At 36.8% G+C, this 12,063-nt stretch overlaps 1 protein-coding gene across 5 annotated transcripts in view; it reads left to right on the forward strand.

Annotated features, from left to right (window-relative positions):
* LOC102606077 (protein MON2 homolog) overlaps positions 1-12,063 on the forward strand; it is a 68,643-nt gene that overhangs the window by 33,048 nt on the left and 23,532 nt on the right. For all 5 annotated transcript variants that reach the window (XM_015308808.1, XM_006347340.2, XM_006347341.2 and 2 more), the window contains 5 exons: positions 4,678-4,741; positions 7,001-7,149; positions 7,257-7,384; positions 7,466-7,523; positions 7,856-7,953. In XM_015308808.1, coding sequence (XP_015164294.1) covers positions 4,678-4,741; positions 7,001-7,149; positions 7,257-7,384; positions 7,466-7,523; positions 7,856-7,953 — 497 coding nt within the window. The remainder of the gene's footprint in view (positions 1-4,677; positions 4,742-7,000; positions 7,150-7,256; positions 7,385-7,465; positions 7,524-7,855; positions 7,954-12,063) is intronic.

A 12,063-nucleotide genomic window follows, 5' to 3' on the forward strand; every position in this document is an offset into this window, starting at 1 on the left:
GGAGGCAAAATATTTAGGGCCTGGTTTACACCAGAGTTTGGCCCTGAAAATTTTAAAGTGGGGCCTGGTCGAGGAGGAGAAGAGGAGGGTGGGAGGATAAAAAGAGGAGGTTGGAAGAAACTCTCATAAGGGAGTTAGCAGCTCATCCACCGGAAGGTATGGAGGACACACAGATGATGGATAGGGGATAAAGAGTCAATGGCCAGTTTGAATTTGATAAAGGTAAGGCACAAAGGAGAGTGGGGAAAGTCACTACCCTTAGATTAGTGAACCGGTGTTGAGATACAATTTAAACCGATTCAATAATAGATCTAGACCGGTTAACTCTCTTTAAAAAAACCAAACTGGCTGGTTTGGCTACAACAGAAATCAGTGACAACGTGGCGATAATTGGTGGAGTTTTAGGCTTAACTTCAACTCTAAAAACAAAAAGGGAAAAGGGTCAAAAATACCCCTCAACTTTGGTTTATTATTTGACTTTACCCTCGCCGTTAAAACGAAGTTAATTTTACCCCTCCCGTTACTAATTTCACCAAATTTACCCCTCATTTGACGGAATCCCTAAAATTGATCCAAATTACCCAAATTTAAAAAAAAAACCTATTCCCTATTTTAACCCAATGACCTTACCCAATTTAGAATAATCCAATTAACCCTATTTTATCCATTCTCCCAAATTTCCTTTACCCATTCTCTCTCTTTTTCTCCATCAGAAGCTAAGTCGAAGAACAAAACGATGAGTTGAAGAAAAGACAACCCAGTTTCTCCATCAGAATTTGTACTAATCGTTGTTAAGGTATCAAATTGAATTTGTTCTTGTTAGCTTCACCTACCTGTCACGAGACAAGTGGAGATTGAAGTTAAAACACTTGAAAAGGAATCAAGTTAGCATGGAAATTTAGAAAATTATGTCAGAAAAACTTTCAAACACAAAAAATTAGATCTAAAAGAGGTTATATTAATAGTTAGTATCCATACTTTTGATTGAAATGGTGATGCCCATCTGTCCACATTAGCTCCCCAATTTGAAAACATTCCTCCTGAAGCCAGGGGGCTAGTAGGTTCAAGCCCATTTTGATCTAAAACTGATGCATTCCCCAACAGTGTAGTTACACGCAAAAGTTCTGCTTCAAAAAGGTCAATTTTCAAGAATAAGACGTACCAGTTAGCAGTGGTTAATAAATCAGTTAGCAGCCACCACAATATGGACAACAAGACGGATCCTTCATTGGTTAGTTATCTCACGGATTTTATATTAAAAAATGATTTGTTAAAGCAATCAGTTAAATGTTACGGATAGATGAGACTCCTAAGATACCTAATTTGCGGATGAATGGTTAAAATATGAGGAACAGTAGAGATGGGAAGCATGGGGCAAAGAATCTGCGACACAAGGAGAAAAAGAGAGAGAATGGGTAAAGGAAATTTGGGAGAATGGATAAAATAGGGTTAATTGGATTATTCTAAATTGGGTAAGGTCATTGGGTTAAAATAGGGAATAGGTTTTTTTTTTTAGGTAAAATAAGGTTAATTGAGTTATTTTAAATTGGGTCGGGTCATTGGGTTAAAATAGGGAATAGGTTTTTTTTTTTAAATTCGGGTAATTTGGATCAATTTTAGGAATTCCGTCAAATGAGGGGTAAATTTGGTGAAATTAGTAACGGGAGGGGTAAAATTAACTTCGTTTTAACGGCGAGGATAAAGTCAAACAATAAACCAAAGTTGAGGGGTATTTTTGACCCTTTAAAGGCAAGAAGAAGAGAAGAAATATTGGCTGCTTGAAAGATGATTTTTCATTGAATTGAAATGGTGTTTAAATACAGAAAACATGCAACAACTAGAGCCTATGTCTAAGCAACTACTTTCCATAGGATTCCATGATAAATAAACTCCTAAAAATAACAACTAACTCCTAAAAAACAACAACTAGCTTAAACTGTTGAAGATGGCTAAAAAGCTGGAGAAAATCCAACAACTCCTATTGACTAGTTACTGCAGTAATGGAGGCAATTAATCAACACTTCACCTTGCTTCAGTTGCTGCAAATTCCAAGTCTTTCTTTGAGGCAAATCTGCTTCTTGGCAACACTTTTGTAAAAATATCCGCCAGTTGAAGATCTGTCTTGCAATACTTTAACCCAGCAGATCCTTCTTTCTGCGCGTCTCTGAGAAAGAATAATTTGATATTGAAATGCTTGGTTTTTCCATGAAAATCTGGATTATTTGAGATAGCAATAGCTGCTTGATTATCCACAAACACCTCTGTGCACTTTTCTTGCTTTAAATTCATATCAAGTAGCACTTTTCTAAGCCATAAGGCTTGATTTGTAGCCTCTGTTGCTGCAATGAATTCAACTTCAGCCGTTGATTTTGCAACAATCTCTTGCTTGTTAGAACACCCAGAAAATACCCCTGATCCAAGATTAAACAATAACCAAAAGTACTTTCATGTCATCGGAAGAGCCACCCTAGTCATTATTGGAATACCCCTGCAACACGTACTCTTGATTTACATAAAACTTGATTCCAAAATTCAATATTCCCTTGACATATTTTATAACCCTTTTATCTGCTCTAAAATGAGTGTCAGTTGCACAATTATTGAATCTTGATAGAGGACCTCCAACATATAAAATGAGACATCCAACCAAACTCCTGTAAAGAGCCTCATCCACTTTTTCAGCTTTATCATTTTTGCTCAACTTCTCCGTCTGTCACATTGTAGTTGTCTCTTTGCAATTTTCCATTCTGAACTTTTTCAAAATGTCTTTAGCGTATTTCTTTTGACAAAGGCATTTTCTAAAGCCAGTTGCACCAAATGCTCATCAGTCCTGCTGTACCAAGCACTGGGGCTTTAGTCCATACAACGTTTTTTTGAGCTGATACACTTCATCTTCATGCCCTTTGACTGAAAATCAATCAGGTTGCTCAACATAAATTTCCTTCTCAAGAAAGCCATTCAAGAATGCAGATTTAACGTCCAACTGAAACACTTTCCAACCTTTTGCGCAATTATAGCCAACAATTATGTAATGGTTTCTAATCTAGCAACAGGGTTTTCACTTCCACGTCCCAGCTCGTCGAAGCTACCGCCTATCGATTGAAATTTCCCTCCTCAGCCGGAGGCGGAACCGGCTCCCCCTGAACCATCCTCGGAAGAGTAAGGAAGGAGAAGGGAACGGGAGTTTCTCGCCTCCTAAGAGTATAAAGAGGCGGTGTCTGTGAAATGAATAACCAAAATTTGAGCATACTACCCCTTTACAACGAGACTGGCTTTGTGCTTGTTGATAGTGCCATCTAATTTGTGACAGATCCTTGGAATTTTCCAGCGAGGAAATAGTTGCTTCAAACCTTTCAGGGACTGTTAAAAGAATTTTTTGAACCTATCTTGAATCAGGAAATTCAGAGCCAAGTAAACTTACATTGTTGGCAATGTTGAGTGATTTGTCAGAATACTTTGACCGTCTCTGAATCCTTTATCTTCTGAAGTTCAAAATTCTCTTATCAGGTTGAGAATACACATTGCTTTGATCCATTCATCTCCATCATATTCTTTCTTTAGGAAATTCCAAACCTCAAATGCTGATTTCATTGTCATAATCCTGACAAAGATTTCAAATGAGACTGCAGCAAATAACGTCGCTCTAGCCTTTGATTTTCTTGTTTTCTTCTCCTTGTGCTTCCTTATCTGCGCCATGGTTTGATTTGCAGGCAAAGGAGGAACTTCGTAGTCCTCCTCAACAGCTTCCCACAAATCATTTGCCTCCATATGTGCCATTCTTGCTGCCCAGACACGATAGCATTCGCCGTTGAAGACATCTGGTGCTAGTGCAGTGAAAGGAGTTTCTGAATCCATATAAGAAAAAAAGGAGAAGGAAAATGAGTTTCACTCAGTTACGGTCCCTCGAGAAGAGAGCTCTGATACCACTTTTGTTGGAGGTTTTAGGCTTAACATCAACTCTTAGAACAGAATTAAAGGAAAGAAGAAGAGAAGAAATATTTGCTGCTGGAAAGATAATTTTTCATTGAACTGAAATTTTGTTTAAATACAGAAAAAATGCAACAACTAGAACTTATATCTAAGCAACTACTTTGCACATGATTCCACGGTAAATAAACTCCTAAAAATAACAACGAACTCCTAAAAAACAGCAACTAACTTAAACTGCTGAAGATGGCTAAAAAGGTGGAGAAAATCCAACAACTTCTATTGACTAGTTACTGCAGTAACCGAGGCAATTAATCAACAATAATAATCAACGACACAATGCTCATCCTAATAAAGAGCTAGTGTGCAAGCTAGCAAAAGACGATGATTTCTCCTATTTTGGGGTTTCAGAAACACAAGCGCAACACAGTCCGAAGAGGATTGAAGAGGGGGAGTGAAAGAGAGGTCACGAATTGACTCCTCCATGTCCGGCGGCCTGGGCAATAAATTTTGATTTAGTTGTAGGGAAAAAAAGAAACTGTTGGCACTTCTCAACATCAATGTGTATGTAACTTCCTTTTCGATGTAAAGATTTAAGGTTTTCTCTGGGTCTTCTTTATTTTAGACTAAACACTCTCATTGTTTGATTTCGGCTTCATTCTCCTTTCTTTGCTTTATCTCTGATGTCATCTTATATAATTATGGTTTCCTTGGGAATAAACTCAAATTAATTCTCTCTTCTATATCCAGTTTCAAGACACATGTGAGGAGAGCCTTGCTGCTGTAGCTGGAATGTTTAGTAGTAAAGCAAAAGGTACTTGAATCATCTTGCTCTCTGATTCAATTTTTGGTGGAGAATGAAACATAATATCTTTTGGACATTAACAAATTTTGACTCATTTGGCTTGTTGATAAGTTCAAATGAGTTATTTAGGATTCCCAAGTACGTCAATTACCTTTAGCAGCGATAGTTGACTCATTGATTTAATGATTGTTGTAAATGATTACTTAGATATGGTGAAGTAAAATGCTGGAGTGCCCTGATGAGTGATCTTTATTTGACAAGGTAAATAATCTTATTAATAATGGAAATGTCTCTCATATACAAGCAGTAAAAAGTAGAGAAGCGACAACATAATATGATTCTCCACAAATGTTAACCAACTTATATACCCTGAAGAGTGATCTTTTTCAGTGGATTTTGAACTAAAATGGTTAACAGTAAAGATAGTAAAGTGGTAGCAACTTTTTAAAACAAAGCTTGAATGATGCAGGTATACTTTGTGGCGGATTTGGTTTCATAGTGCGTATCAATTCTATTCCCGGGAATGTGTTGGCATTTGTTCCAAACTGTCATGCATGGTTATCAATATTTTTGAAATTAAAACATCTGGATTAGGCATGAAAATATATTGATCTTCCCATAAGGATGTATAGTATGGATAGGAAAAAAGAATAGCGGGGTCAGTGATGGTAGGCACAACTAGAAAAGCTTATCCATGAAAAGCCTGAACCAGGAGAGCATACAAAAATGAGACATAACATGGTCAGCTGATAGTAGGGAATGACTAAACAAGACATACCTGAGAATATTGTAAGAAAGACCTGAGGAGAATAAGACTGAGAAAGTGACTTGTGAATAGTTCAAGTAGTTTGGCTCTCAAGCATCTGGTAATTTTATGCATAAAAAGAACAATTACACCTTAAATTTGGACAACTAATTCTATTATTCACTGTGACACGAAATCCTATATGCTACATGATGCCTTTTACTTCCAACAATATATTCACTCTCATTATCATTTCTTATTCTTGTGCTTTATTAACTCTTCTTATATTAAACGACACATCAATTGCTAATATCATGTCCCGCACCCTATTTATTGGATAAGTGATTCTTGGCAGACTAGGTCAAATGGAAAATATGAACCAAATTGTTCATATTGACACGTTATAGGAACTCATTGATAATTGATTTTCATCTGAAGCAATCTAAACTACTCCTTCAGTTGTTGACTTGACAAATTGTCCTGATGATCCATTTGTTCCCTGTTTTGTTAGAAGGTATTAGATATTTTAGGAGAATGTTTAGTCTACCTATATTATATTTTTATCAACTGGTGCACAGTGAAACTAGCATGCACTCTGTACTTTAGTCAATTGTCAGGTTTTCTAATATGATAGGCTCTATGATGAAGCTTCTCTTCACTAACTTGATAGAATGTTTAGATACATCTGCTTTTTTACTTTACTAACTAGTTCTTCTCTTTATAGAAAGTTTAGGCACAATTCTTTTTTTTGATAATATTGGGAGTACCCGAGAGACAAGCTGTAGACAGAAAATAGTGAATCTCAAATTGTAAAATGTGTTCAACAGGCACACTGTCAAACCTCCTTAGCCGAGAAATCAGTGTAGGTTTTTACCTACAACAAAACTCCATTACCTTTGTTCTTATGTATTTGTTTTCAAATAAGTTACATGATTTTGTCCTTCCTTTCTTTTACTTCTCGCTAGTCCCTCCTTGGTGTGCTAGGTGGAACTCATTGAAATGCAGTGCATCAATGAGAATATAGCCACTGATTATGTTCCTATTGGATTAAGAACTGTAATAAAAGACTGAATTTTCAACATATGTTATGTACCTATGCTCGCGAAGTTGAAATGCTGAAGCTTTGCTTAAAAGCTGATATCACTCAGACTTTTATGATTGCAAGCTCTAGGGAGTTCAGATATATACCTAATTCTGTTGGTTGGGAAAAGGAAATGAATGTGAATTTGGTTGAGTATCGTGGTGCTTAGTGATGCTAAAATGCGACGTACTTAAATATCATTTGGTTCCTCTATAGAAACAATATATTGATGTGTTAGGCTTTACTTGTCTATTTTCTTCCTCCTTCTGTTAGGTAGATAGACTTAGGAGCTCCATTTTGAAGGTGGGGCAGGGGGTCAATTCCTTCCTTTGTACTTTGCTAGCCTTATCACTGTCTTAGAGTCATATCTTGCAAAACCTTTATCACTAGGATATGTTAATTTTAACTAATAACACTAATCACTGAGCAATTTGTCTTATAGGGATTGAGTGGAGCTTAGATAGTGATGCATCAAATGCTGCCGTTTTAGTTGCAAGCGAAGCACATGCAATAACTTTAGCAATTGAGGGCCTACTAGGAGTTGTTTTCACTGTGGCTACTTTAACAGATGAGGCGGTTGACATGGGTGAGGTAATTAGTTGAGTTGCTGTCCTTCTCTTTGGCGTTTTTTATATATCTGAAAGGCAATTAATCATATGACATACTTGCTACTTCATATTTTGTCTTGGAGTGACCAGCTCGACTCTCCAAGATGTGAGTCTGATCCACCAGCGAAATTGACCGGAAGAACTGCACTTCTTTGTGTATCGATGGTTGACTCAATGTGGTTGACCATTCTTGATGCTTTATCGTTCATCTTAGCAAAGTATGTATATTTTTCATATCTATGAATGAACCCTTAAAAAATGCTGTATGTACTTACTTTCATCTGTGATGTACATTGAAGGTCTCAGGGGGAGGCTATTATTTTGGAAATACTAAAAGGCTATCAAGCATTTACTCAGGTAATATTTGGTCAAATTAGATCTCCACATACTGTATTTGTTCCTGCAATATTGGCCTTCAATTGAATTGTGTGCATCGATTGAGATCAAGAGAATTTGGTGTTATGTTCATGGAAAACTACTTGGCAAACATATGTATTTAGAGGACACTGAATCCATTATAGATATCCCAGGTTTTTGTTAGGATTCAGATTTAGTTTTCTTACTTTTTTGACAAGCTGTAAATATGGTTTTCAGTGCAACCCATGCACTGGTTCAATGAATATATACAAATGTTACCTTCTCAAAAAAAATGAAATTCGTGATGATGAATGGAACTTCTTGTTGCTCAGGCCTGTGGAATACTTCATGCTGTAGAGCCTTTGAATTCTTTCCTTGCATCCCTTTGCAAATTCACAATTGGCATACCTGTTGAAGTAGAGAAAAGGAGGTAAATTTCAATGCAAACTTTCCTGTTTTGGCCATGACTTTCTTTACTTGTTACAGAATGAATTTTACTGAATCAAAATATATTTTTCTATTAAAAAATTACATTTTATAAATACAATTTTTATTTTATGAATATATTATAAATTGAATTTATTTGCCTAATTCTTATGTTTATTTATATTTGGGAAAAGGGACAAATATACCTCCGAACTTTTGTAAATGGTATGCGTATACCCTTCGTTATACTTTTAGGGCGTCAGTATCCTTGCCGTCCAAATTTTGGAGCATATATACCCTTTAAGTTAACGGTGATACACGTGTCTCGATCTTAACCACTGACCTAATATTTGTTAAATTTCTGCCCAAAATTAAAAAAATCCACCCGAATTAATTTAGAAACCCGCCCAAATACATAATACCCATAACCCAAAAATATTAACCAAATCCCCAAATCAATTCACTTAATTTCAAATTAAGCAACTTAAACACTTGTTTAGCAGCATCTTTCCCCATCTTCATCCCCAAATCATCCTCAACACTAAATCCTCCAATTTCTCCTCAACCTTCTCATAGAAGAGGAAGACCCATCCAAACAAGCACAAAGACTGATACTAGGATTTGGTTAAGTAGTAGGGTTAGATTTGTTTGGAGAGAAGAGGTGAATGAGAAAGAGGAGGAGTTTTGGGGTCGGAGTAGGATCTTAAATTAGGTGATTTTTTTTTAAAACAAACTCAGAATATGAAAAAAAAAATCAACTCATAGAGGAGTTATTCCTCAAAGCCAAAATCAACAACAATTGTCAATAGTCGCTGTTCTACCAGCATTCCAAAAAACTAAGTACCATAGTTGTCTTTTTGATATTTATATAAGACTCTACTTTTTCTTCCCTAAATTTCTCGAATAAACTGAAGTATCTACTAATTTACTAAAATCTGAGTTATCCAATCTTATCTTTGGCTTCTCCTTCGAATCATCTTGGAAAAAGGTAGTATTTAGATGATCTGTCTCTTCATGTATTGTGGAAGGGGAGATCTTAAGGCGTGTTGGCCTTCTTGGCTAATGATTTAAAATGTTTTGTGTGTTTCTTCTCTGTTCCAGCAGAAGTTTTACTGCCAAGTTGATGAGCTTTTCCTTTCTTCTTGTGCTCATTCACAAGGACATAGGCAAATTACTTCCATTCATTATGATATTGTAGTTGCTAGAAAGCCGATCCTGGATCTCTTCTCTAAAGGATTCCAATTTCTCCCGAGTATTGATGAACCATCGGGATCTGGCTGTATCCTCGTTGACGAAAGCTGCTTTGATTGATACTCGTGCTTCAATATTTTGCCCTTCCGATCACACTTCGGCCTACAATTATACATCTTCAGCCGCCGTGTAGTGGCGGAGCTATGGTTGTCACTTTTGTTCTTCTCCCTTAGGTGAATTGATTTGGGGATTTGGGTTAATATTTTCGGGTCATGGGAATTATGTATTTTGGCGGGTTTCTAGATTAATTCGGGTGGATTTTTTAATTTGGGCAGAAATTTAACAAATATCAAGTCAGTGGTTAGGATCGCGACACGTGTTCCACCGTTAACTTAAAGGGTATATATGCTCCAAAATTTGGACGGCAAGGATACTGACGTCCTAAAAGTATAACGAAGGGTATAGGCATACAATTTACAAAAGTTCAGGGTATATTTGTCCTTTTTCCCTTTATAGTTTGATTTCTCTCAAAATGTTCACTCCACTATTAAATTACATATTTTTAATTAAATAGTTTATTACTCACTTAAACATTATATTTTATAAATCAATTAAAATGTAGATAACTTTACTAATAAAATTTCTTTTACTTTTAATAAACTTAAAATGTAAGTTCTATTTTTAAGCTAAATAAGATGGAAGTTTTATTTTTTTTTTTTTTTTTTTTTTTTTTTTGAAAAAAAATTTATTTGATTTCTTCAAAAAGGTTCATGGCGTTAAAAATCTCAGGAATACTCAGGACGTATTCCAGTAATACTTACAATCAGAAATACAAAAGTGATGTTGTTTTCCTATGAACTCCTTAAGGACTCTAACATACTAGGGATATCCTCATCTTCATGAGGATATTCATGTTTACACCAAAAATAGAAAAGAGCTAAACAATTCAGCTTCATCTTCTCCATAGAGCAGCTCTTGTTCTCAAAACATCTTTGATTCCTTTCCAGCCAAATAGTCCACCAAATGCAGGCTGGGACAATCTTCCATCTCTCCCTGTGCCCCGACTGATTTCCATCCCGATTCCAACATGCCAAAGCTTCCTTTATGTTTCCTGGCATAGACCAACTGATGCCCCTTTTATTGATGAAAATTTGCCAAAGTTTCACTGTCTCCTTACAGTGTAAAAAGAGATGATTTATTGTCTCTGTCTCACATTCACAAAAAAAACATCTGGAGCACAAATCGAGGCCCTTCTTCATACGGTTATCCTGCGTGAGAACAGCCTGTTTTGCTAAGAGCCAAGTAAAACAGGCCACCTTGAAGGGCACCTTAACTTTCCAGATCATTTTCCATGGCCAGTAGCTTGATTGAGTGTGTGTCCTCTGTGAGTTTCTGTAAGCTATTCCAACTGAGAATTTCCCCTGTGTATCTGGAGCCCATATCAGTTTGTCTTCACTGTTACTAAGTTCCTTGTATCGTTCCAGGATATTTAGTAATTCAACCATTCTATTCACCTCCCAATCATTTAAAGGTCTTCTGAACTTTAAATTCCAACCTTGAGCATCTCTCATTTCTTTGACAGTGGCCACTTTCTGTAGACTCAAGCTGAATAGGTCAGGGAAACTATCTTTAAGTGAAGCTTGTCCCGCCCAAACTTCCTCCCAAAATAGAGTTTTTCCACCATCTCCTATCTTAATTGTGCACTTGTTTATAAGTTTTGGCCATAGATTCCTGATTGTCCTCCACACTCCGGTGCCATATGGTTGTGTTGCTATGTTGCTGATCCACCTTGTCTCCATTCCATATCTAGCCTTAATGGTATCTTTCCACAGCGACTGTTCTTGTGATGCAAATCTCCACAGCCATTTCATTAGCAGGCTGTGGTTTTGTATTTTCAGATTCCTTGTTCCTAGTCCCCCTTCTTTCTTGCTGACTAAAACTTCATTCCACTTGACCAAGTGAAACTTGTGCTTATTCGGATCGCAGTTTCCTTGCCAAAGAAAATTTCTTCTAATGGCATCTAATCTGTCTCTTACACTTGCTGGCATAGGGTACACCGACATCATGTAAGTAGGCAAAGCATCAAGAACACTGTTGATGAGAGTAGCTCTGCCACCCAGGGATAAATACTGACTTTTCCAGTTGGCAAGCTTCTTCTCACATTTCTCCAGTACATTGTTCCATATGCCTTTTGATTTGCTCTTATCTCCTAGAGGCATTCCCAGATATATTGTGGGCAGCTCCCCTATCTTTCCTCCCAGAATATTTGCTAGACTGTCAATTCTAGGTACCTCATTGACTGGATAGATGTAACTTTTGCCCCAATTAATGTGTAGACCTGAAGTTGCTTCAAACAATATCAATATTATTCTTAAAAACTTCAGTTGATCGATGTCTGCATCACAAAATATTAGCGTGTCATCTGCATATTGGAGATGTGAGATGGCTAGACTCTGTCTATCCTCCATGTTTGCATTGAATCCCCTTATCCAGCTGTTTGTCTGGGCTGTTCTTAGCATATCATTGAGACCCTCCATTGCCAAGATAAAGAGAAAAGGAGATAATGGATCCCCTTGTCTCAAGCCTCTCTCAGATGAGAAGAAACCTGTGGGAGAACCATTAATCAAAACTGAAAATTTCACTGTGTCTCACATCTACACATTCGTTGGCAATCACAATAGCATCCATGATCTGCCTGCCCTTAATAAATGCCATCTGATGTGTATCTACCAGTTTTGAAACAACTTTTTTCAGCCTCTCAGTCAACACTTTTGAGATGATCTTATATATGCTACCTATTAAGCTAATAGGTCTAAAGTCTTTTAGTTCTTTGGCCCCCAATTTTTTTGGGATCAAGGCTATGAAGGTGGCATTGAAGCTTCTTTCAAAAATGTTCTGATTATGAAAGTTCTGAACTGCTGCC

The sequence above is a fragment of the Solanum tuberosum genome, unplaced genomic scaffold (assembly GCF_000226075.1).
Source record: "Solanum tuberosum cultivar DM 1-3 516 R44 unplaced genomic scaffold, SolTub_3.0 scf00087, whole genome shotgun sequence".
Lineage (NCBI taxonomy): Eukaryota > Viridiplantae > Streptophyta > Magnoliopsida > Solanales > Solanaceae > Solanum > Solanum tuberosum.